The 27,997-nt window shown below is 39.5% G+C and overlaps 1 protein-coding gene across 3 annotated transcripts; it reads left to right on the plus strand.

Moving 5' to 3' along the window:
• On the plus strand, positions 1 to 27,997 carry LOC112250439 (ankyrin repeat and SOCS box protein 2). 3 transcript variants are annotated; one of them, XM_024420586.2, is made up of 10 exons: positions 1 to 109; positions 4,921 to 5,223; positions 14,121 to 14,290; positions 15,109 to 15,264; positions 15,768 to 16,013; positions 16,173 to 16,344; positions 20,862 to 20,909; positions 24,712 to 25,285; positions 25,531 to 25,684; positions 27,050 to 27,996. In XM_024420586.2, exons 2-10 carry the CDS (start codon positions 4,928 to 4,930, stop codon positions 27,205 to 27,207), a joined length of 1,974 nt encoding a protein of 657 aa, XP_024276354.1. In that variant the 5' UTR covers positions 1 to 109; positions 4,921 to 4,927; the 3' UTR covers positions 27,208 to 27,996. The 3 variants fall into 3 exon arrangements, with proteins under 3 accessions (XP_024276354.1, XP_024276353.1, XP_024276355.1); XM_024420585.2 differs by lacking the exon at positions 1 to 109 and adding an exon at positions 623 to 708 and having other exon boundaries at positions 27,050 to 27,997; XM_024420587.2 differs by lacking the exons at positions 1 to 109; positions 20,862 to 20,909 and adding an exon at positions 623 to 708.

Here is a 27,997-nt window from a genome sequence, read left to right on the forward strand (position 1 = left end):
CAGAAACCTCCACTGACAGAGAAGTGGAGAAGTCTTCGTAGGGGAGACTAACCAAAGAGGAAAACTTGGACACTTTTTTTTAGGAAAACAGTAAAAGTTTGGGAGAAAGGTAAGACATAGTTTTATATAAAATTGTTATTTGACAACGTTGGTGCACTCTTATTTTTTTGTTAGCTATTGACATTTTTTTTACATGGACCCAATGGTAATGAGCATTTTAGAAATATTATTAGAAGTAGTACACTCCATTAGTTATTTCAGAAATCCTTTAATTACTAGAAGGGGAGCATATCCTCATTTCATTGTCCAATCCTAACATAATTCCAGCATTAGCCAACGTAAATACAACCTTCAATTTTGTTCTTCATCAAATCTATCGATTTGAATGACATGCTTGTGTTCAAAGGGAGTTCGCCTTAATTGACAAGCCCACCTGTACATATGTTCCTTTACTTTGCTCTTGCAGTTTCTGCCTGCCAGCCAATGTTCAGCAGTGAGTACATTAATACATATGTACTTGAGAGCCTAAAACAGTCCTGTGCAATGGACCCATGGGATTTTGGTTTGCAGGTCTATTTATAAACTGTATCTACATTGCATGCAGGGCGATATTTGCGAATGGGCTAATGGGATACTGTAGCTGTCTTATGACTTGCAAAACACATCTTATATGGAGCAAATGATACGCCGCCCTTCAACTGGGCTCTTGTAAGTATGTAGGGCAACTTATTTGGCAATAAGGTGTGTTGAAGACTATGCCTGATTGTTTGAATGAATTAATGAATGAACAGTACGTGAAAAAACAATTTATAGCATAGAGTATCTATTTTCTATTTTTCAAAGTATTTTTCATTTCAAATGCTGAGTGTGCTTGTTCTAATTCCTTACTTGAGAAATAGTGGTGTCTAAAATGACTGACATCCTTGATAAAGATGAGCAATAATGACTGTATAAATACTACAAATACTGAGCTACAGTATATTGTATGCTCAAAAAAATGGGGAACTTATGTTATTTTATTCACTTGCTCAGAGAAAGAGATTGTTAAACAAGTCATATTTCTTCCCTAAAATGTAGGGTTCAAAATGATTCACACCCCTAAAGAGTCTTGTGAATAAGGTAGTAAAAGTTTGGTATCTGGTCCCATATTCCTAGCACGCAATGACCATATCAAGTTTCTGACTCTACTAACTTGTTGGATGCATTTGCAGTTCGTTTTAGTTGTTTCAGATTATTTTGTGCCCAATAGAAATGAATGATAAATATTGTATTATATTATTCTGGAGTCACTTTTATTATAAATAAGAATATAATATGTTTCTAAACACTTTTACATTAATCTGAATGCTGCCATGATTACGGACAATCCCAACTGAATCGTGAATAATGATGAGTGAGAAAGTTAGAGGGTCAAAGAGGCGGCAGGGTAGCCTAGTGGTTAGAGTGTTGGACTAGTAACCGGAAGGTTTCAAGTTCAAGCTGACAAGGTACAAATCTGTTCTTCCGCCCCTGAACAGGCAGTTAACCAACTGTTCTTAGGCTGTCATTGAAAATAAGAATTTGTTCTTAACTGACTTGCCTAGTGAAATAAAGGTAAAATTTAAAAAATAATCTCCCCAAGACATGCTAACCTCCCCTGTTATTGGTAAGGATGAGAGTTTAGCATGTCCTTGACCCTTTGTAACTTTCTTACTCATTATTATTCACGATTCATTCAGGATTACATTAATGGAGAAGTGTTTATATACATATTATTTATAATGAAAGTGACTCCAGAATGATACAATAGATTATTTATCAATCATTTCTATTTGGCACAAAATAATCTGTAACAACTAAAACGAACTGGAAATGCATCCAACAAGTTCGTAGAGTCACAAGCTTAATGTACAGTAGTCATTGCGTGCTAGGAATATGGGACCAAATACTAAGCTTTTGAATCTTTAGAGGTGTCAATTTTTACCCCTACATTTTGAGAAACAATGTTTAACAAGTAATATCAATCTCTTTTTCTGAGCAATAGTAAAAGTGTAAAAACATATTTCCCATTTTATTGGGGAGCATACAATATTTGCAAAGGATTGTAAAGGTTTGAAAATGATGATTCTACAGTATTTTCGGAAAGTATTCAGACCCTTTGCTATGAGACTCAAAATTGAGCCCAGGTGCATCTTGTTTCCATTGATCATCCTTGAGATGTTTCTACAACTTGATTGGAGTCAACCTGTGATAAAATAAATTGATTGGACATGATTTGGAAAGGCATACACCTTTTCTTTATAAAGTCCCACAGTTGACAGTGCATGTCAGAGCAAAAACCAAGCCATGAGGTCGAAGGAAGAGCTCCGAGACACGATCGTGTCGAGGCACAGATCTGGGGAAGGGTACCAAAAATGTTTTGCAGCATTGAAGGTCCCCAAGAACACAGTGGCCTCCATCATTCTTAAATGGGAGAAGTTTGGTACTACCAAGACTCCTAAAGCTGGCCAACTGTCAGTCTCAGCAATCGGGGGAGAGGGGCCTTGGTTAGGGAGGTGACCAAGATACCGATGGTCACTCTGACAGAGCTCTAGAGTTACTCTGTGGAGATGGGAGAACCTTCCAGACGGACAACCATCTCTGTAGCACTCCACCAATCAGGTCTTTATGGTAGAGTGGCCAGATGGAAGCAACTCTTCACTAAAAGGCACATGACCGCCCGCTTGGAGTTTTCCAAAAGGCACCTAAAATAACTCTCAGACCACAAGAAACAAGATTATCTGGTCTGACGAAACCAAGATTGAACTCTTTGGCCTGAATGCCAAGACAGTGCAGGAGTGGCTTCGGGAAAAGTCTCTGAACGCCTTTGAGTGACCCAGCCAGAGCCTTGAACCCGATCGAACATCTCTGGAGAGACCCTAAAATAGCTGTGCAGCGACACTCCCCAACCAACCGGACAGAGCTTGAGAGGATCTACAGAGAAGAATGGGAGAAACTCCCCAAATACAGGTGTGCCAAGCTTGTAGCGCCATACCCACAAAGAATTGAGGCTTTAATCACTGCCAAAGGTGCTTCAACAAAGTACTGAGGAATGGGTCTGAATACTTATGTACATGTGATATCAGTTCTTTTTTTTTTATATACATTTGCTAAAATTTCTTAACAGTTTTTGCATTGTCATTCTATGGTATTGTGCTTCTTTTGCATGTTATTTTGGCATTAATACTTGTCACATATCAGTTTGCAAACAATGTAAAAATAAATAAATAAATAATTGAGTTAATAAAGCCGCATACAAACAGACAGCTCCAAAATGCAGGTGTTTCAGCCTAGCTAGGTGCTTTCTGTGGTGGTGGGGCAGGCCAGCAGAAAACAGGAGCATTGCAACGTGATTGGCTCAGCGTTGCACCGTGATTGGCTCAGTGTTCTGTCACTCATGGGGACACCGTCACCTACCTTTAGTAAGGGTATACATCAATAATGTGAGCCCTTTGGGTGCTGCCATAGAGTTACATTAGTAGTGCCCTTCCAAGAAGGCTCAAGGTCATTGGCCACAGAAATGACGTCAATTCACGTTATATGCACAGTAGCTTTGATTGATCATGTCAACATCTTACATTGACAATCCCAGCTAGCAGTCATCATCATGAATCAAGTCTACTGGCAAATCCTTTTTAATCCTTGTCATATGAAGAGAAATAATGAAGAGAAAATATAGTTAAAACGTATCAGTGCTCATCGGCCATTGGACATAAACATTACACAACAGTTTGGAGATTTCAAATTCAACAATGAGTGGTTTGTAAGAAATCAGTGACAGTGGCTAACTGCAAGCTTTGCAACTGGGAAGTCAGGAAAAATACGTTTTGAACAGTCATTCAACTCGGAATTGTAAATCCGGCATCTTTCTCTTTGGTGACAAAATTTACCCATGAAGGACAGCCGAGTCCAAAAATGTCTTATGTTGCTTCATAATTGATGTAGGATGCCAGTGAGATGTGTATACTGTAGCTAAGAAAGTAATACTAAGTTTATGTTGTGTAGTAAGCTGTTAGTAGCCCATGTGCCTCACCCTAATAATTTGGTCCATTTTCACCAACACGGTATTGTAAACACATTGTTCGTGGCCGGTGTGTGCTTGTTTGCAAACGTCTTGCGTATAGCTTTGACAGTGCTAGTGATAGTAGTACACTGTAAGAACGGTCCATGTTCTGACGCTTCTGTCGCTGTACATTTCAAAAGTGCTGAACAAATAGTTATTGACTACGTCTCTTGTCGCTCGCTCATTAATGTCTTAATCGAAGTTACGGATTGCCTCTTATCTGCTTGTCGTCCCCATATGCCATAGTTTGTACATCTCAATTGTCAGTAGAAACCATATTTGTTCAAGCAAGTCAGCCATGCCAGCTATGTTTCTTTAAAAGGCAATAAATGAGGCTGAATGAACTGTTTCGCTGCCAGACAAGACTCCGCTGAAGCCAGGTGTAGCAGTGGTAAGGTGTTGGGACTGCTTTATGTAGGCCTTAACAGTTTATGGGCAGTTTGTCACCGTTATAGTGCAATTCATGTATTGTTTAGTGTTTTTATTGTTTGCCCCACCAAGATTTAAATGCTAAAATTGCCACTGAACCCAGGACAAAATGATATATTGATATCCCTACCCTGTAAACAGTATGGACAGGTTAGACAGCAATCCATGCTTTAGTTTTATTTACATGGCCAAATCTTTTTGCAATATCCCTGATATTAGCATTTTCACACTTCATGTCCAAGTCATCTTAAATTAACATAATTAAACTACGCAATTAAAACCAATATATAATTTTGTAATTTGGGTAAAATAATATTTTAGCTTGGTGTGCTTAGGAATGGGTCTCGCAAGATCCAACTTGGTGGACATAATGCATAATACGTAACTGCATGCTCTCTTTTTCTCTCGAGATCCAACATGGCAGTTGCCAGCATGGCCATGCCTGGCTCCGCAGCAGGCCCCACGCTGGGTTTTGATGACTACAGTCTCTACAGCAACCTGTCAGATGATGAGCTGATGCAGCTGGCTATCGAACGCAGCCTCAGTGAGACCCACGATGCCACTGCACCGGGTGAAGCCAGCAACACCACCACAGCTCTAGGAAGAAGAACAGGGCAGTATAGGGCAAATCCACCCCCAACCAGACTGAACCCACCAAATCCACCAAGGCAGGAATCAAGCCATAGGCCGCCTACTGCCAAACCAACTGACGCGTATGTACCAGCTGAAAAGATCCTTCATTGTTTTTCATTAACCACATTATCCACTGGGTCATTGGGACAGCCTTTACATTAAGATGTAGGCTACAGATAGTTACATGCTATACAAATTTCTTGACACAATTACATGTTATTTGCAGATGTATGCACGACTGACTGTTTTCTTAAATGAATGACTTGGTTAACGTGACTAAACTATCTACCTGCTAATACTGCTAGCCGGCAAACCAAGAGGCCCCGAGTATGGGTTGTTGACATACGACACCTCGATAACATGCTGTCCTCATTGCTTCCCGTTGGGCCACGTGAAAAACACCTGTCCTATCATATCTCATGGCACTGTATTCTTACTCAACGGGCATTTTAGGAATAGATCCAAGTAGCAGTCTGAAGTTCATATGCCACCATGGAGGGAAATAGCAACTAATGAAAACAAGTATTGGTGTAGAGTTGGACGTACTGTTGCAGGCTCTAATAAGGTAGCTATGTCACGTTACAGTATTGGCAGGACAATTTCTGGATGGTGTGTGTAAATTGGCGTTCTAGCATCTAGGGAAATTGTTAACAAATGTATAATAATTGTGCCCTCCAACTGTACATGTTGGATATTAACATACTATGCATATGTTTAAAGTCTACCCCTTAGGAAAGCATTCAGAGAAACACTTGAAGGGAGATATGAACTAAAATTGTGATAGTGGACAGGTATTTTAGATGTAATAAGAGCAATGAGAATTGATTAAGGAATCAAACAATTCACTTTTCAAGAAACACACATTATCTATTGAGTTAAGGATCCCTCCATATCAGTTTAGTTCATTTTAAAGTACACATTTGCAGCAGTCAGCTGTATTACTGAGTATTCACCCCTCTTGGATTTTTGCACATTTTTGCACATTTTGTTACAAAGTAGGTTGAAATGGATTTAATTGTGATTTCTCTTTGGGTCATTGATCTACCCAATACTCTAATATCAAATCATTTTTATATATACTGAACAAAAACATGAACACAACATGTATTAACATGAAATAAAAAAATCCCAGAAATGTTTAATAAGCACAAAAAGCTTAATTATCTCAAATTGTGTGCACAAATTTGTTTAAATCCTTGTTCTATCCCTGCTAGTGAGCATTTCTTCTTTGCCAAAATAATCCATCCACCTAACAGGTGAGGCATATCAAGAAGTTGATTAAACAGCATGATCATTACACAGGTGTAGCTTGTGCTGGTGACAATAAAAGGCTACTCTAAAATGTGCAGTTTTGTCACACAACACAATGCCACAGATGTCTCAAGTTGGGGGAGCGTGCAATTGGCATGCTGATTGCAGGAATGTCCACCAGGGCCTGGCTGGGTGGGCCTGGCTGCCATGTGGGTGGGCCTATGCCCTCCCATGGCTGCACCCCTGATCAGTTGTGATTAGGACCTAATAACATTATTTTCAATTGACTGATATCCATATATGAACTGTAACTCAGGAAAATCTTTTAAATTGTTGCATGTTACGTTTCTATTTTTTGTTCAGTATAGTTGTATAAGTATTCACCCGCTTTGTTTTTGGCAAGCCTAAATTAGTTTAGGAGTCAAATTTGATAAGTTAGAAATGTCCTTGTTTTTGAAAGAAAAGTAAACATTTTGGTCCATTAAAATAACATAAATTGAGCAAAAATACAGAAATTACTATTGTAGCTGGAAACTGGTGATTTTTTAATGGAATATCCACATAGGCATACAAAGGCTGATTGTCAGTAACCATCACTCCTGTGTTCCAATGGCACATTGTGTTAGCAAATCCAAGTTTATAATTTTAAAAAGCTAATTGATCATTAGAAAACCCTTTTGCAATTATGTTAGCATGTTCTCATCACCACAGAGGAACTCAAGAGATCTGTCAGACTGACTTGGTGGTTCCAAACTTCTTCCATTTAAGAATGGAGGCCACTGTGTTCTTGGGGACCTTCAATGCTGCAGAATTGCTTTGGTATCCTTCCCAAGATCTGTGCCTCAACACAATCCTGTCTCGGAGTCCTACAGACAATTCCTTCGACCTAATGGTTTGTTTTTTTGCTCTGACATGCACTGTCAACTGTAGGACCTTATGTAGACAGGTGTGTGCCTTTCCAATCATGTCCAATCAATTTAATTTAACACAGGTGGACTCTAATCAAGTTGTAGAAATTTCTCAAGGATGATCAATGGAAACAGGATGCACCTGAGGTCAATTTTGAGTCTCATAGCAAAGGGTTAAAGTTAAATAAAGGTTCAATAAAAATTAAATAATAATAACTAAAGTTACCAGCACAGCACAACTGTTCCAAGGCTGTCATTGTAAATAAGAATTTACATGAGAATTAGCTAACTATCATTACTGAAAGGTTCTCATTACCGAAATGGACCCAAAAAACCTGTAGGTAATAAGGGGCCTTTAGCTCAATCTGCAAGTAATAAGAGACAGCCATTATGAGTCAGCAAACAATTGACTAGATCACTAAAGCCCATTTGTGCTTCCATGGTGGTAAAGTTCTCAAAGTTTTTACCAATTCAAGCCTTTTGTCCTTTAAGTAATGAGAAGGCCAAGTGTCGTAAAGGGGGTGTTTGAGAATAAAATCCTCATTCTGAGTTGCACATTCTGGGTTGCACATTTTGGGGAATATTCAGACGTGGAAACTTTCCGTGGGAATGTACTTATTAAAAAAAATGATTTCACCTTTATTTAACCAGGTAGGCCAGTTGAGAACAAGTTCTCATTTACAACTGCGACCTAGCCAAGATAAAGCAAAGCAGTGCGACAAAAACAACACAGTTACACATAAACAAATGTACAGTCAATAACACAATAGAAAAATATATGTACAGTGTGTGCAAATGTAGAAGAGTAGGGAGGTAAGGCAATAAATAGGCCATAGAGGCAAAATAATTAGAATTTAGCATTAACACTGGAGTGATAGATGTGCAGATGATGATATGCAAGTAGAGATACTGGGGTGCAAAAGAGTAAGAGGATAAGTAACAATATGGGGATGAGGTAGTTGGGTGTGCTTCAGACAGATTGTGTAAGGGTTTTCATCTTCCTCTGAGAAGGAGGAGTAGGAGAGATCGGACCAATGTGCAGAATTGAACCCTGTGGCACCCCCCTAGAGACTGCCAGCGGTCCGGACAACAGGCCCTCCGATTTGACACACTGAACTCTATCTGAGAAGTAGTTGGTGAACCAGGCGAGGCAGTCAATTGAGAAGCCAAGGCTATTGAGTCATAAGAATGCGGTAATTGACAGAGTCGAAAGCCTTGGCCAGGTCGATGAAAACAGCTGCACAGTACTGTCTCTTATTGATGCCGGTTATGATATCGTTTAGGAACTTGAGCGTGGCTGAGGTGCACCCATGACTAGCTCGGAAACCAGATTGCATAGTGGAGAATGTATGGTAGGATACAAAATGGGAATGTATGGGAATTAATGGGAATATATGGGAATTAATATTAGTACCATTTAAATGTAGATGTTTTTTGCATTGGATATATTTACCATATCATATGGAGACAGAAACATAAACCGTTTACCTTGTCATAAGTAGACATAATTGCAAATGATTAAATCCTTACAATAGAAATCAAAAAAAATATTTCGTTACGAATTGAACTTTAATTTAATGAGTTGACTCTTCACATGGGAGGATTTCACTGAACAAGAAAAGATACGTAATATTATATCAGGCTCAAAAAGCCTCAAATTTGCCCGGGTGGCCACCAATTTTTTAACCCATGTATTGGTCAGCCTGTTGTGTGCGTGTTCCCAAACAAGGACCAGTTGCGCTCTGACGAGACTGATGTTGGTGGGGTTTGGAGAATGATGGAGGCAACAGGGGAAAGAGCCTCAGATCCACAAAGCCCCTTCCACCAGGTAGCTGATGAGATATGCTAGCATGACTGCCATATTGCATCTCCATCCGAAAGCTCTTGCTTGGAAGTGTACTTCGCCAGACTGCCAAGAACCTTGCCCTCATCCAGGCCAAGGTGGCGAGACACGGTAGGGATGAAACCATAGGCCTTGTTCATCTCTGCAAAAGACAGGATGCTCTTGCCAGCATACTTGGGGTCCAACATGTACACTACGGCATGTATGGCCCTCAGGCAGAAGTCTTCACGCTTTTTTATGTATTTCAGAACTGCAATTTCCTTGCTTGGAGCAACAGTGAAGTGGGCAGGGCAGGACGGATTTCTTCTCTTACATCTGCAAGCAGAGTCTGAACATCAGACAGGATAGCATTGTCTCCCTCAATCCGTGCAATGGCTACTGCTATAGGTTTCAGGAGATTCAGGCTGCTTACCAATCTCTCCCAAAAATACATGGTCCAGGAGGATCCTCTTGATGGGGCTGTCCATATCAGCAGACTGTGAAATGTCCATTTCTTGGAGAGACTCCTTCCCCTCCAGGAGAATGTCAAACATGATGACAACACCACCCCAACGAGTGTTGCTGGGCAGCTTCAATGTGGTGCTCTTATTCTTCTCACTTTGCTTAGTGAGGAAGATTACTGCTATAACTTGATGACCCTTCACATACCTAACAATTTCCTTGGCTCTCTTGTAGAGTGTATCCATTGTTTTCAGTGCCATGATGTCCTTGAGGAGCAGATTAAATTCATGAGCAGCACAGCCAATGGGTGCAATGTGAGGGTAGGATGCCTCAATCGTAGACCAAGCAGCCTTCATGTTCACAGCATTATCTGTCACCAGTGCAAATACTTTCTGTGGTCCAAGGTCATTGATGATTGCCTTCAGCTCATCTGCAATATAGAGATTGGTGTGTCTGTTTTCCCTTGTGTCTGTGCTCTTGTAGAGTACTGGTTGAGGGGTGGAGATGATGTAGTTAATTATTCCTTGCCCACGAACATTCGACCACCCATCAGAGATGATTGCAATACAGTCTGCTTTCTCTATGATTTGCTTGACCTTCACTTGAACTCTGTTGAACTCTGCATCCAGCAAATTAGTAGATAAAAGATGTCTGGTTTGAGGGGTGTATGCTGGGCGATGAACATTCACAAATCTCTTCCAATACACATTGCCTGTGAGCATCAGAGGTGAAACAGTTGCAACACAGCTCGAGCAAGACATTTATCAGCATTTCTATGACTACATTCCTCCATTGAGTCAAAAAACATATGATTCCAGGAGGACTATGAGCTGTTGCTATCGATAAGGTGTCTGATTCATCATTTTCACCTCGAATAGAAGTAGAGGGACTTTTGTCAGAGGTTGCTTGTTGTGAGCGCTGAGGGAACTTTATGCATTTGGGCAGATGATTCTGCATCTTTGTTGCATTCTTCACGTATGATTTGGCACAGTATTTGCAAATGTACACAGCTTTTCCTTCTACATTAGCTGCAGTGCCCGTGGCATTTTCCTGTAAAGATTAGAAAAGAATGAGTAAAAAAAGTTACCAGTTTAAATTATTTCTAACTTGGCTCCTCTAAAGGCAACAAATGTCCAACTTTAGGGGGTCTCTAAATATACCGAATTTGACAGAGACCCGTGCCGACAGCAAGATGCATCCATCTCACATCATACTCTTTTTGGCCAAATGGCATCAGATACATGGGCTGCATATACTGAGAGAGGGGCGCTGTTTCACTCGCTCAGATGCTTTCAGCCACTTTGCAAATTGAAGGAAAATTATGAAACATGATATGATAGGTTTTTATTTATTTTTATTGTTCACATTTTGGGGGAGCATGGCTTGCCTTGGCATCCATGAATACACGTCTCTGTAGTAGGCCATATGACAATCGCTGAGGGTCATTACACTTATGGTGTTTGGAAAGAGACATCTGTTACATTCATCAAATGGAGCATGCACAGTTGGATTCTGGAATTATTTTGATGCCGCAGGTATCCTACTTTTTTAAGTGATTTGTTTAACAATCAGATGAAAACATCATGACTGGTTGTGTTCATGCCACAAATGTAATACATTTTTACCCTTACATTACGTCTTTGCGATAAGGCCCCTTATAGAGGCTCCCTCGGATTTCATGGTATCATTCACACTCTGGACGCATTTCTACATTCTGTAGTTAAAAGGCTAAGGCTGTGTGATCAAACCACCAGTTCCTCCCCTGGAGGCCTACTTTACGAACACATATATTTTCCTTAGCTTACCCTCCCTCTCCCTTTAGTACTTCTCAAATCGTGAATGATAATTCTTCACATGCCTGCTAACCATTTGATCTCAATCAGTTTCATGGGAATACGAATTAATATTTTCTTGAATTATGTAGTGTTGCATCGTGAGTGAATTTTAGAGCAGGCCTGGTTGCATGCGACGAGAGAGAAATGAGAACATTCCAACTATCATCCTAAATGTGATAAGACATTTGGTGGTGCTTTTGTGTTAACAGTAATGTTATACTATGCTATTATATTTGGTTATGTTATGCAGAACACAAATGAATCATTATGTGATCATGACATTGATTTAGCTTTGATGTAACTTCATTAAAAGAGCACCCTGCAGGCTCTGATATGTTAGTGATGGGAAGGAAGACAAGGAAAGATATACCCCCAAAAATGTAGTAAAGAAACATCTCCTTGCAAAATTTTTTGGAATAATAAAGAATTAAAAAAATATATATATATATAGTTTAGTTCCCCATATGTGGGGAGTGGGTTCAAAATAATAACGATGATGATGATAATAATAATTAATAACAAATGGCACTATTTTTCTTAAAATCAGACAGCAGAGTTTATTCTCGAGAGTACTGAGTACATACACATTTTACCACAAGTTATAAACTGAAAATGACGTCAGCGTTTTCAAAATTTTCCGTCTCTTCTTGACACTGGTAGAAAGGCTCTATAGCTCTCAAGCCTTCCCTCCTCGCCTAGAGCCAAGGTCAGCCAGTGTAGATAAGCATTCTAGTCAGTCTGGAGATATAGTTCATTCATTTGTACCAAGGAACAGACCGTCATTGTTCTAAACTCTTGACCACATTCACACACATTATTTTCAGTACTGGGATCAAGAAAGAAAACTCATACATATACAGAATAATATTCTGATTAGTACATATACAGTAACATAATAGTATTCGGATTAGTACATATACAGTAACACACTAGTATTCTGATTAATCAGTCCTGATTGAAATGTATTCATAATTAGTCATCATTGATCAAAATTCCCTTAACAACAATGTATTAAATTGAGATTTTGTGTAACTGGCCTACACACAATACCCCATTATGTCAATGTAGGATTATGGTTTTAGAAATGTTTACTAATTAATAAAAAATGAAAAGCTGAAATGTTTTTAACCAATAAGTATTCAACCATTTTGTTATGGCAAGTAAAAATAAGTTATAAAAAAATGTGATTAACAAGACACATACTAAGTCGCATGGACTCGGTGCTTAACAAGTAATACATTGCATGGACTCACTCTGTGTGCAATAATAGTGTTTAACATTGTTTTGTTATGACAACCTCATCTCTGTTCCCAACATATACAATTACAGTATCTGTAAGGTCCCTCAGTCGAGCACTGAATTTCAAACACAGATTCAACCACTAAGACCAATGGAGCTTTTCCAATGCTGCACAAAGGGCAACCTATTGGTAGACGGGTATAAAAAAAAGACATTGAAAATCTCTTTTAGCATGGTGAAGTTATTCATTACAATTTGCATGGTGTATCAATACACTCAGTTACTGCAAAGATACAAGCGTCCTTCCTAACTCAGTTGCCAGAGAGGATGTAAACCAGGGATTGGCGACTTTAAAACATTTACATAGTTTAAATGGCTGTGATAGGAGAACACTACAATGTTGTTGATCCATCCTCAGTTAATACACAATGCTAACCTAAATGATAGAGTGAAAAGAAGGAAGCTTCTATAGAATAAAAAATATTCCAAAACGTGCATCCTGTTTGCAATAAGGCCCTAAAGTTAAACTGCAAAAAATGTGGCAAAGAAAGGAAGTTTAAATTTTAAAGCATTGTGGTGGCCGCATCATGTACCATGGGTATGCTTGTCATCAGCAAGGACTAGGGAGTTTTTTCGGATAAAAATAAACTTAATAGAGCTAAACTCAGGCAAAATCCTAGAGGGAAAAACTGCTTGTGTCTGCTTTCCAACAGACACTGGGAGACAAATTCAACTTTCAGCAGGACAATAACCTAAACCACAAGGCCAAATATACACTGGAGTTGCTTACCCAGACAACATTGAATGTTCCTGAGTTGCCTAGTTACAGTTTCGACTTAAATTGGTTTGACAATCTATCGGAAGACTTGAAAATGGATGTCTAGCACAGGAGGTTGGTGGCGCCTTAATTGGGAATGGGCTCGTGGTAATGACTGGAGCGGAATCAGTAGAATGATATCAAATACACCAAACACATGGTTTCCAAGTGTTTGATGCCATTCCATTTACTCCATTCCAACCATTATTATGAGCTGTTCTCCCCTCAGCATCCTCCACTGCTGTCTAGCAATGATCAACAACCAACTTGACAGAGCTTGGGTTTTTAAAATAATAATGTGAAAATATTTTACAATCCAGGTGTGCAAAGCTCTTGGAGACTTACCAAGAAAAATGCACAGCTTTAATCGCTGCCAGGTGATTCTAGCATGTTTTGACTCAGGGGTGTGAATACTTATGTAAATTAGATTTCTGTATTTCATTTTTTATAAATAAAACATCCTTTCATTTTTTCATTATGGGGTATTGTGTAGATGGGTAAAAAAGTGAATCTATTTTGAATTCAGACTGTAACACAACAAAATGTGGCATAAGTCAAGGGGTATGAATACTTTCTGAAGGCATTGTATGTGGACTAGGTGAAAAAGGGTAAATGGATGATGGTGGGTATGTTTGCCTATTAGAGAAGAGGACACTATTGTGAAAGCCATCCTGAATGGTGATGTGACTACGTTACGAGCTATGGCTAAAGACACCGGGAATAACATACTGCGGCCTGACAAGTATGGATGGATCCCGCTGCACGAGGCTGCATATTATGGCCAAGACCAGTGTGTCAGGGTTCTTCTTGGGGGTAAGTGCAATTCAAAATTCCATAGATGTACATAGTGATGCAAAGTCATTCATTGGATTATTGTTGTCCTTTATGGTTTAACAATGGATATTTTCTGGGCTCACGCCAATTTTTTATTTATTTTTAACATTTGAATGCAATAGTAGTCCATACCAAATAGAACACCCATTTTAACCTTAAAAACTCCAACATATTTCTTTGCTCAAAAGCACTAATGTGGTCCATTTTATTTTACCCTAAATTGGTATTCATTGCAAAAAAACACTGTCTGTCAAGCATTAACACTTTTCATTCATTAACCTTTTGTAATACATGTAAATAGATATACATTTTCAGGGTACATACATTTACAACTGTGCCAAATGTTGTGCATTTACCACAAAGTTCACTATTGAGCCCATATTTTCAGCTTAGCCATGCACCATTAATAATACTGAACTAGCAACCCTTCTGTTACTGGCCCAATGCTCTAACCACTATGCAACGTGCCACCCCTCACTAGTATACAAAATAAATATCATTTTTCATTCCTCCATATTAACACAGAACTCATGATACGTATATTATATTTTTTTGTCTGTAAGTAGTTGGTTGACAAAGTAAAAAAACTTTCAAAAGGATTAAAAAAAGCCTTTCGAAATGATGTTATTCTAAATTTACCCCTGTGGGCGCTTTTATGGTTAACATTTCATTACAAAGTATTTCACAGTTTTCCATGTAAATGCCAGCTAAATAGCTGACTTTAAAAAAACTGTATAAAATAAAGAAAAAACCTAGTCTCATGTTTGTCTCCTGTGTTCTTCTTTCCACTTTTCAAGCTCAACCTGGAATGATTAACAAATGCGACCTGAAAGGCCAGACTGCTCTTATCTTGGCGGTGGGCAGGGAAAGGGTGGCCTGTGTAAAGGCACTTCTGGAGAAAGGGGCAGACCCAGAACTCGCCACAAAGGAGAGAGAGACCCCCCTCTACAAAGGTAACACATTTGCCTTAGAGATCTACTAAGACCTATATCTTCCAACCTCTTTGTAATTATCCTTTTGTTCTAAACATAGTAAGTCATAGACTACTTGACTGATAGTAAAATAACTTGTTGGGCAGCAACACTGTGAGAAAACCTTGGCTGAAAAACTTGCCTTTGGGTTGGCTGGGCTGTAGATTTGAAAGAAAATCACTGGTATAAGAAACATGGTGGTGGAAAATCCCTCCAGACCATGCCTACAGCGATTGAATGCTTTTACATTTGTGGGGAGTACTAGTGAACAAGTGCACACTTCCGGAGAAAGGAGAGGTGATTGGAAGACCAATACAACTACACCCAAAATCTGCCATTACAGATTCGCTCTCCCAGTACCTGCAAGTTGTACCCTGGGAATAACCTCAAACCCTTGTTTAGGAAACACTGCCTACCATGACTAACAAAGGCTGGGAAATCTTCCATTTCTCCCCTGTCTGTCAATCTTTGACCGTATTCCACAGCTTGTGAAAAGGAGAATGCTGAGATTGTGGCCATGCTTCTGAATCACGGTGCTGTGGTGAACAAACACTGCATCCAGGGCTGGACGGCTCTCCAGGAGGCTGTGAGCCGCAACAGTGTGGAGATATGTGAGATGTTGCTCAAGGCCGGGGCTAAGCTCAGCCCAACCAACATGTACGGTATCACGCCCCTGTTTACTGCAGCGCAGAGTGGATGCGTGGAAACACTTCGATTTCTCATTAAACACGGTACGATTTTCCCCTCGGGAAGCGGGTGAATTCTGTAGGCCAAATGACATTACACCGAATTGAGACAGTCCACACACCACATAGAGCTGTTATGGAGCTCTAACCATGGATCTTTGGTTGACGTTTCTTACTGTATGTCACACTGAATATATGTTGTAGGTGCTGATATCAACAGCGAGGCCAGCGATGGGGCCACAGCTCTGTATGAGGCGGCTAAGAATGGCCATGAAGACATTGTGAAGCTTCTTCTTTCTCAGAATGCTGATGCCAACAAAGCGGGCAAGAAAGGACTTCTGCCACTACATATCGCTGCCCAACGAGGAACTGATGGGTAGGCGCAATTAGCTTCAATAACCTTGAAATATGGGAAGACATCCCTGCACAGTACACTTAAAGGGATAGTTTGCCCAAATTACAAAATTACATATTGGTTTACCCTTTACCCTGTGAGCAGTCTGTGGACAAGATATGACAGCAATCCACGTTTTGTTTACCTGGCCACTGTTTACAAGTGCTGTAGCACATATCCAAGGCAATGCTACCGATATTAGCATTTTTCTCACTTCAAGTCCAAATCAGCTGAATGAAGTTACTTACAGATTATTTTTGATGCTGTATGCCTCATTATATGAGAGGCACAGTGCCTTCAGAAAGTATTCATACCCTTTGTCTTATTCCACATTTTCTGTGTTAAAGCCTGAATTCAAAATGGATTAAATAGTTTTTTTCCTCTCACCCATCTACACGCAAAATCCCATGACAACAAAGCGAAACCATGTTTTAAGAATTTGTCATATTTGTTGAAAATGAAATACAGAAATATCTCATTTACATAACTATTCACACCTCTGAGTCAATACTATGTAGAAAAACCTTTGGCAGAGATTACAGCTTTGAGTCATCTTGGGTATGTGGGTATCAGTTTTGTACATCTGGATTTGGGGATTTCCCCCCTTGCAGATTTTTTCAAACTCTGTTAAATTACATGGGGAGAGGAGGTGAACAGTGTAATGTAGTAAACATTATGCCATAATCCAGTCTGTGTATTCATACTGTGGGTTCCATGTTTTACAGTAGCCAGACAGTGGGAGTGATATGCCATGTGAGCCATGTGTTGTCAGCATACTTGCGAGCAAAGTTAAACTAAAGTATACTAATGCCCAGACCTCAGTTCTTACAAACATAAGCAATCTAAACAGCGGGACGTTACCATTGGCGACGAGTGAAATGCGCAAGAGAAGAATGCAATATACAAGACAAACTACGTACCTATGTGAGTAAACACAGACAGCAACAACAGCCTAGCTAGCATCATATTCAGCTAACATCGTACATTACGGTACAGTACCACGATAGCTAGAGCACAACTCAATCGGCTCGAGGTGGGAAAAATGGATCAACAGATTCAAGAATTTTCTAGTTGCATTAGACATTGCGGATAACACACAGAAAATGGCATTACTGTTACACTATGCAGGGTCAGATGTGTACGGTATACTTGACAGACTGCAAGATACCGGAGCAGATGATGACTATGTTACAGCTGTAGCCAAGCTCAATGCAAATTTCTGTCCAAAAGTCAACACAGAAAACGGAACCTACGTTTTCAGACAAGCAAGACAAAATGAAAACAAAACCTTGGATGCTTACCACACACGATTGAAGCAATTAGCATCCACCGGATGGGGCTAAAAGATGGTTCGATGGCTCTACAACAACTACTTGATACAGGCAGCGCACAAGAGATGTCAGATAAACAAGCTGCAGGCATGGAGAATGCTCATTCAAAATCACAAAAATAACTTTCAGTGTGCACTGTACAAAATAAAAAAATATAACAAAAGCCAGGGCTACAAAAATGAAAGCGACAAAAGTCAAAACAGAATACGCAATAACTGTGGAGAAAAATTCCCACAACGAAGGAGGACAAACAAATTGCCCTGCAAGTGGGAAAAAAAGGAAATGATGTGGAAAGTTGAATCACTTTTTAAAAAATGCCGTAGATCACAAACCACCAAGTCCACTCCTCCAGTTGCTGAAAAACGAACCACAAAACGAGTCACAAGACGACAAAAAGACACAAAAACAAGACACCTCACCAAGCTCTGATGATGATTATGTGTATGTTGTGTGTACACTACAGAAACCATCCCAACCACACATCCAAGTTACCATTTTGAACACAACTGTGGATGTTATTTTTGATTCAGGTACAAGCGTTAACATTGATGTCACATGTGACAAGTTAAAGCCCAGCTGTGAATTAAAACAGGCTAAAACAAACATCTTTGCTTATGGCTCCGAACCACTTCCACTGAGAGGAAAATTCACACTACCAGTCTGCTCCAAGACTAAGATGGTGGATACCACTTTCTAGCTGAACCACCAGCTGATGGTTCATTCATAAGCCAGTTTACAAATGAATACCAGGACCTCTTCCAAGGCATTGGAAAACTCAAAGACTTTCAAGTGAAGCTGCACATTGATGACACAGTTCAAACAGCAGTACAACCACACAGGAGGATTCCTTTCCACATGAAAGAAAAAGTTCAACAGGAGCTTGACACACTACAAAGCCAAGAAACCATTGAAAAAAATCAGCGGGCCATGGGTATCCCAGACCAAAACCCACCCCTGGTAAAGCCTGATCCTCAAAATGTCCCGGAAGTTTGCAGTCTACTTTGTATGATACAATACTGCTCACGGTTCATCCCAGACTTCGCAACAACCACACAGCCTCTTTGTGAGCTCACAAGAAAAGATCAAACCTGGTGCAGCACACGACGACATCCTACTTTGACTCAGCCAAGAGGTCGACACTGTTAGTTGACGCCGGCCAAGATGATTTAGGTGCCATACTAAGTCAGCACAACCCTACAAGTGACAAAGACGTACAGATCATCGCATATGCCAGCGGAGCGCTTTCAGAGATTGAATAGCGCTACTCACAAACCGAGAGAGAAGCTCTGGCGATCATCTGGGCATGTGAACCCTTTCACTTGTATCTCTACGGAGCTCACTTCACGGTCCTCACAGACCATAAACGAGTAGAGCTTATCTTCAACAACCCAAAAGCCACACCCCCAGCATGACTTGAGCGATGGAGACTGAGACTACAACCCTACAGCTACACTGTGAAGTACAAAGCCAGTAACAATAACCCCGCCGAATACATGTCAAGACATCCCATCGCAGGGGAAACAGCACAAAGAACCTCTTGCATGGCAGACAAATATGTGAACTGTATCATTGACAACACAGTTCCCAAAGCTGATTCTAAAAGAGGTGCAAGAAGAAACAAAGACTCAGCTCTACAGAAGGTGATGTGCCTATTGTCCACAGGAACTTGGCAAGATTCACTACATGACACACAAGATGTTGATTTCCAAACATTAAAAGCACTCTTTCGCATGAGACATGAACTAACAATCAATGCACAAGAAAACATCCTTTCTGAGAGGAACACAGCTCGTTCTTCCAGCCTTTCTCCATAACAAAGCAATCAACCTAGCTCACACAGGACATCTAGGTATTGTGAAAACAAAAAAGCTACTGAGAGAGAATGTTTGGTTTCCAGGCATGGATGACATGGTAGAAAAAGCAATTCAGCACTGCATTCCATGTCAAGCTGCCACTGCAGGAAATCATATGGAACCCTGTCTATGTCGAAACATTGACAAAGTACCTGAGATTGTAAAAATGGACAATGGACCTCCCTTCAATGGACAGTCCTTCACAGATTTCAGCCACTACCTTGGATTTAAACACAGAAAGATAACACCTTACTGACTGAGAGCTAATGCTGAAGCAGAACGCCTAATGAGAACACTCAAGAAGTCTGTCACAGTCACCAACTCTGAAGGAAAGCCTTGGAAAAAAAATCACAACAGTTTTCTGAGAAACTACAGCGCAACCTCTCACGGAACTAATCAACAAGAAAGAAAACTTTGCACTACACTTCCCACAATGCCTCACTTCGCACCAAACATCAAGCTACGTGACATGCAAAGCAACGTATGAAAGAGACTGCTGACTACAAGAACCGAGCACAAACCTCGACACTCAAACCAGGAGACACGGTACTCTGCTGTCAGCATGTCAAAGGAAAACTCACGACTCCCTACAATCCTAAACCTTACAAAGTCATGAGAATCAAAGGATCGATGATAACGGTGGCATGCTCTGGATGTCTGGAAACCAGAAACTCATCCTTCTTCAAAACGCTCCCACCGTCTCAATGATGAAGACCACTGTGCTCTTGGAAACTTTCAACACTAGAAATTGTTTTACACTCTTCCCCAGATATATGCCTCATCACAATAAAATCTCTGAGATCTACGGACAGTTCCTTGGACTGTCAACTGTGGGATCTTATATAGACATGTGTGTTTCTTTCTAAATCATATACAAACAATTGAATTGACCACAGGTGGACTCCTCAAGTTGTGAAATCTCAAGCATGATCAAAGGAAATTGGATGACCCTGAGCTCAATTTGGAGTGTCTTTAGCAACGTGTGTGAATATTTAAGTAAATTAGATATTTCTGTACTTTATTTTCAATACATTTGCAACATTTATAAAAACATGTTTTCACTTTGTTATTATGGGGTATTGTGTGTAGCTGGGTGAGAGAAAAAAATGATTGAATTCATTTTGAATTCAGGATGTAACGGAATAAGTCAAGGGGTATGAATACTTTCTGAAGGCACTGTATGTTTATTCTCAATTTCCATTTTACAAATAGCCTACACCAGGGATAGCCAAATGATTATAATTATGTTGCGTACCCCTGGCCTACATATTATTATTATATATATTATTATCATACATTGTTGTATTGTTTCCAGAAAAACCCTGCTGACCTATGACTTCTACAATTATGACAAGTCAGTTAAGTAAGTGCCTATGTCTGACTGGAGTTACCAATGAAGTTGTGGTAGATAAGCGCTCCTTTAACATGTGACATTAACCCAAGCTTTGCTCAGTAGAATATTTATTTATGAGTTGTTAAAATGTTTTTTGGTCCTCTGTAATATTGTTGTATATTAATATTTTCATGTTTTCTGTAACCATTGCTTTGTTTATGGAGGTTTACTTTGTGTTAGCTTTTTAATGTGTTTTTTTTGTCATTAATGTCAGTAAATGTAATCATTCACACTCAATCCATTGAGTGGCATGATATCCATGATGTTCATCCCCATGTGGTCAATGTGTGTGGTATGACAACAGAATTATCTAAGCTTTTAGCATTATAGCAAGCTGTCAGTTTACAGTATCAGAGGAGACCTGCTCACACAAAGTGAGTTGGATGTTGGAAAACAGCTCCAAAGCTGATAAATCGATTCACCATCTGGTCCCAAAAATGTTTTGGGCCATGAATGGCTACCTCAACATGCAATCTTTCATAGGGGTCAAAGGTCATACATGTATGCATTTTGGGGTATATCGAGCCAAATTGGACAGCATTGGGATGTGCTCTATTATCACAGGGTAAACCGACTCCCCCGAACAAGATCAGTCCCAGCAGCCTATTTTCAAGATGGCCACCACCATAACTGAATAAATAATTGGTGTAATAAGATCATAATGAGTGCACCAAACTTTACATGAAGCTAGGAAAAGCCTAAACATTGATGGCTTGCTATTGTACACATTTTCCAATATGGCCACCAAACGGCTCCATTGATTTTAATTGGATTGGTCTAACATTGACACAACTCTTTCAATAATACTCTCGGTAGAATGTGCCCAATAATAATTATTCCTTCATTAATTATTCCTTTAACATTCCTTTATCAGCCTGTGAACATTCTATTGCATAGACTCACTACAACAAGATATATAAAGGTTTTGGAAAACATAGACAGCACATTTCTTGGAGAGGATATCAGATATAAATCTGATCAGGGGCTTGTAGGGAATTTATATAATATATAATAATGTATATTTTTGTTCAGTGTAATTAGGTGTGCTTGCTGAAGGCAAAGCACAACTCTAGATTTCTCTGTCGTCTTCTTCTTATTGTATTTCTTCCACCTGCTCTAGAGTTTCAACAATTTAAGCTATTAAATAGTCCAGACTGCCCCAACTTAGATTGCTTGAGGAAATATTTTTGACAGCATTTATACTTTTTGAACTACAACCATATTTAAATGAGCTCCCAATGCATTTCGATGTCAAAGGTCGCTAAACTCTTTCACCATTTATCAACTATAAACTCAACGTTTAAAGGGATACTTCGGGAATTTCACAATGAGGCCCTTTATCTACTTCCCTAGAGTCAGAAGAACTCTTGGACACCATTTTAATGTCTCTGATTGCAGTTTGAAGGAAGTTGCTAACTAGCGCTAGTGTAATTGCAAACTAGAGTTGGCACAAAGACTATGGGTATCTGTGTCAGAGTCTATGTGATGTGGGTAAGTCGGAGTCAGGCGCAGGACACAGAGATGAGTAATAATAGTGACTTTACTCAAATATAATCTTCCAACAAGGAGAACAAAAATCCAGAAACACATAATGGAAACCAGGTGTGTACAATACGGACAAAACAAATGGAAAAAGAAATGTAGATTGGCGGAGGCTAGAAAGCTGGTGACGTCGACCGCCGAATGCCGCCTGAACAAAGAGAGGCACCAACTTCGGCGGAAGTCGTGACAATCTGCTAGCACGCTAGAACTATAACCATTTTAAATGTACTTATCTATTTCAGTCTGTTTTCAGCCTGCTTTGGTAGAATGGAGTTTTGGCATGCCTGGTGACATCTCCAGGTGCTAAATTAGTTAATAAAATAGTTTCAAATCTCTATGCCAATTACAGCTACTTTTCAGTTTCCCCATCCCCACACAGACCACTCCCAAGACAGAACAAGCAAAATTCTTGATTGAGAAATTGCTATTTGCTAAGAAGCTATTTTTGTTTCTTTTTTACCATTTTAAGGTACTTAAAGTGATAGCTCACCCAAATCATCTATAAGTGACTTTGTTAAGCATTGTAATACATTTTTTGATACTTTCAGATGATTTGTACATGATGCACGAAAATATTGTAATATCGGTCCCATGATTTCAATTTGGGTTTTTGCCACAAATGCGAATACATTTCATACCTTGTCCATAGACTGCTTACAAGATAAGAAAACTAATATGTAATTTTGTAAACTTGAACTATCCCCTTAAAGCAGCAATGTGTAACTTTTTGGGCGACCTGACAAAATCCACATAGAAATGTGAGTTATAGATCTGTCATTCTCATTGAAAGCAAGTCTATGAAGCAGTAGATCTGTTCTGTGTGTGCTATTGCTATGCCTCCCCTTATTAAGTACATTTTTGTACACCAGTTTCACAGCTGAAAATACAATATTTTTGGTTACGGAAAGATTAACTATACTTGCTTTTTTGTCACATGAACTGAAATTACGCAACTTATTCAAATTTGGGCAAAAAGGAAATGTTTGCGTGATTTCTGCATAGTGCATCATTAATTGTTGCCTATATAACGCTAGTGCTTAAATAATCATTAAAAATCTTCTTGTGGACTAAAAGTCAGATTCACTCCAAATGTGGTCTTTGGACTCATCACAATAGTCCCTAAAGAGTTTCAGAACATAAAATTGATATGCTACAATACGCTAAAAACACTCTTATTGTCATGAACACTAGGACCAAATGAACCATTTAGAATGTATGCCCATGGTACATTTATTAACTTAGTTTGAGAAAATCTAAGGGATTGGTAAAAAGATGACTGAGTTATTGACAAATCAAAAATCAGATCTTAGGTGTACATTTAAACCCCTGTAAAATGGCTCCACAGTGGCTTTTCAACTTGAAACGTGTCATCGCTATCATGGACATCCCTAAGATTTTTTGATGTCTCAAAAAACAAAAAATGATTAACAACTCATTTGCATATGTAACACTAATGCTGAAAATCATCTGCAATCATCTTTCCTCATGAGCCATACTTCAGATTCACTCCAGATTTTGTATTTAGTCTCATTACATCAGTCTTTAATGGTTTTGAGAAAAAATAGTTGCTCCATTCTAATATGGGAGTATTGTACCTATAGATTCAGTGAAGTAGCCTCTAATGAATTTGAGAAATATAACCAACCTACAGCACTAGACTAAACTTAACTTGCGTCATCCTTGTGGCATTGTGAGATAAACATGGTAATGCTTTCACTGATTCCACATAAAGGAAGATAGTTTCTACATGATAGAGTGCTTGCTTTGTTATTCAACTGATCTTTTGACCTTTCTGTGATCCAGTGAACCCTGTTCATTGCTGCTTGCAACCACATGTTATATATTTTTTATATAATGATTGTGCTCTCCCCCTTGCCTCTATCCTTTACACTACAATACCCCCTAGTTTATGTTTCCGACTCTACCGACTTGCCTCTCACTTGCCCATTCCTCCAGGAGTCCGCACATCAACTGGAAGAAACAGAAGTTAGAAAGGGATTCTCAACTAATGATAATGCTACAGTAATCATTCAGTTCATAGAGCACACAATTCCGGTTGGAGGATACCCACAATCAGGAGGGTAAAAACCAGGGATGGAATTCTCCATATGGGAATACTCCAACTGGGATTTCTGAAAAATGTGGACGTTTTGGGAGAATTTTGCAACCCTACCCCTTGATCCTCAACTCTGGGCACCCTCTAATTTCCCTGTGTGGTTTTCTATTTCAGTATCGTGTCATTGCTGATCAAAGCCACCAGCAAGTCCAGAGTGAATCGCAGTGGCATCAGTCCCCTCCATCTTGCCGCCGAGTGCAACAGGGATGAAGTCCTGGAGGTCCTAATCGAGGCCGGCTACGATGTCAATGCCATGCTGTCAGAGGACCGCTCCAAGATGTACGAGGATCATCGCAGCACAATTCTATACTTTGCCGTCGCCAACGGCAATGTGGAAGCGACCACCATGCTTCTAGAAGCCGGTGCCAACCCCAACCTAGACACCTTCAACACGCTACTGGTGGCCGTGAGGCAGGGTAGTATCGAATTGGTCACTTTGCTGGTGGAGCATGGGGCCAACGTTAACGCCTACGTCCTGACTCATCCCACCTCATTCCCGGCCACTGTCATGTTCAGTATGAAGTACCTGTCCATGCTGAAGTATTTGATGGACAATGGCTGTGATGCCCACTCCTGTTTTAGCTGCACTTACGGCAGTGGTCCACATCCACCCATTCAAGAGACATCTGAGAGGGATGACTTGCGCTACATTAACGATACACGCAGGAATACTGGGAAAGCTGTTCAGGTAAACAAAATGTACATGGGAGTTAAATAGGTTGGTATAGTTATTATACTACATAGTAGTACTAATTATACCACAGCCAGGTATAACAGCTATAAGTACTATGTAACAATGTTTACCTACACTGTAATCTCCAATGTAACTGTCATGCTGTCATGTTAGCACAGGTATTTGGAACACTTTCTTGTGGGGACTTAAAAATACAATATACCATAGCCTACCATCGCTTTTTGTCTTTCCATCACTAGTTCTGTGAGATAATCTCAACTCAGGCAATAAACCGCTGGGCAGGACCCATCATAGACGTACTCCTGGATTATGTTGGTCATGTGAAACTCTGCTCCAGACTTACTGAACACCTAGATAGCTTTGGGGACTGGGAAGCCATCAAGGAGAAAGCAAGTGAGTGTCCCCAGACTTGCAAACAAGCACAGACACACATACCCATACTGTACACACACACACACACACACACACACACACACACACACACACACACACACACACACACACACACACACACACACACACACACACACACACACACACACACACACACACACACACACACACACACACACACACACACACATACAGACAGACACAGACACTTAGAAAAGTGCTGTCTAGAACCTTTAAGGATTCTTCGGCTGTAGGAGAACCCTTAGAATACAACAATTTTTGGATCCAGGTAGAATCCTTTTGGGTTCCATGTAGAACCCTTTCTACAGCGGGTTTTACATGGAATTTAAAAGGGTTATACAATTGAAGTCGGAGGATTACATACACTTAGGTTGGAGTCATTGAAACAAATTTTTCAATCACTCCACAAATTTCTTGTAAACAAATTATAGTTTTGGCAAGTCGGTTAGGACATCTACTTTGTGCATGACACAAGTAATTTTTCCAACAATTGTTTACAGACAGACTATTTCACTTATAATTCACTGTATCACAATTCCAGTAGGTCAGAAGTTTACATGTGCTAAGTTGACTGTGCCTTTAAACAGCTTGGAAAATTACAGAAAATTATGTCATGGCTTTAGAAGCTACCGATAGGCTAATTGACATCATTTGAGTGAATTGGAGGTGTACAATTTTAAAGGCAAGGCTACCAAATACTAATTGAGTGAATGTAAACTTCTGACCCACTGGGAATGTGATGAAAGAAATAAAAGCTGAAATAAATCACTTTCTACTATTATTCTGACATTTCACATTCTTAAAATAAGTGGTGATCCTAACTGACCTAAGACAGGGAATTTTTATTAGGATTAAATGTCAGGAATTGTGAAAAACTGAGTTTAAATGTGTTTGGCTAAGGTGTATGTAAACTTCCGACTTCAAATGTATCTGGAACCATAAATGTTTCTACATGGAACCAAAAAGGGTTATTCTAAGGGTTCTCCTACAGCCAAAGAACCCTTAAGGGTTCCCCTACAGCCAAATAACCCTTTTTTCTTAGAGTCTATTACACAACAGAAGGTAGAATTTTGGTGTAGCGGTTTGCGTGGTATGCGTGGTTGATAACAAGGGTTCAATACCAGCCTGTTACAGTGGTGCCGTGACCTGGATCCCAGAGCTCATGTCTAGCAGCTGCTGGGGTGACTTCTGTGATGAGGGGGATGTCATGCATGTGTGCACACACAGCCACACACACCAATGCCCAAACAGGCACTTATTTTGAGTGACTTGTGCACATCTTATATGTATACTGTTTATATAATAGCGTCACATATTACCGTATCTGTTGCCATTGTCTTACAGCGCCCCCGCGTCCACTGATGCAGCTGTGTAGGCTGAAGATCCGGCAGCAGGTTGGACTCCACAGACTGAGGTGCATCAACAAACTGCCCCTCCCACCACGAGTAATCAAGTACCTTAACCACGAAGAGCGCAAACAAGAAGAGTTTTGTGCATTCTAGAGAGTGACATCATAGTCAAAACAAGAGATGACACAGGGAATGCAGCACAAAATTGATTGACATAATCAGTGTTTATGGTGTGAATATTTTTACTGATATTTGAGCAGTAATGTAGAGTACAGTTACATTTCACAATTAAACTTTAAGATCAGACTTATATAGTAATTTATTAAGCTCACCCAACAGGTAGACTTACCAAAGTTGGTAACATTTTATTTTACTGTTGTAGACATTTCTAGGTACTTTCTAGTAATTACTTTTATTTAAATTACTAGGTATTCACAAGTACATGGTAAAATGGTAATTATAGTAATATCATATTAATTACTTGTTTGTTTCAGTGAGACCAACTTAAGCAACATTTTTAAACAAATATTGAAATGGGTTTGTGTCATGTTTAGAAAATGTACATGTTTAAGTGTACAGTAATTTTGGGGCGTTATAGGACCCTGTAAGGCAAGCTTTTATGAATTTGTGATATTTTTTTGCATAAGTTCAACCTTAGTTGAGACTTCATAATATTGTTATTGAGAATAGTCTATTCAATTTCTCAATGAAAGATAAATATGAAATAAATACACAAATGGATTTTTGTCAAGGTTTGGAAAGCTGCCTATTTGATTGCACAGTATTTTGGGGGAAACATTTTACTCTTTTAGGCTACCTTATACGTACAGTTGAAGTCAGAAGTATACATACACCTTAGCCAAATACATTTACACTCAGTTTTTCACAATTACTGAAATTTAATCCTAATTAATCAAAATCAAATCAAATCAAATGTATTTAT

This window comes from Oncorhynchus tshawytscha, linkage group LG05 (assembly GCF_018296145.1).
Source record: "Oncorhynchus tshawytscha isolate Ot180627B linkage group LG05, Otsh_v2.0, whole genome shotgun sequence".
Lineage (NCBI taxonomy): Eukaryota > Metazoa > Chordata > Actinopteri > Salmoniformes > Salmonidae > Oncorhynchus > Oncorhynchus tshawytscha.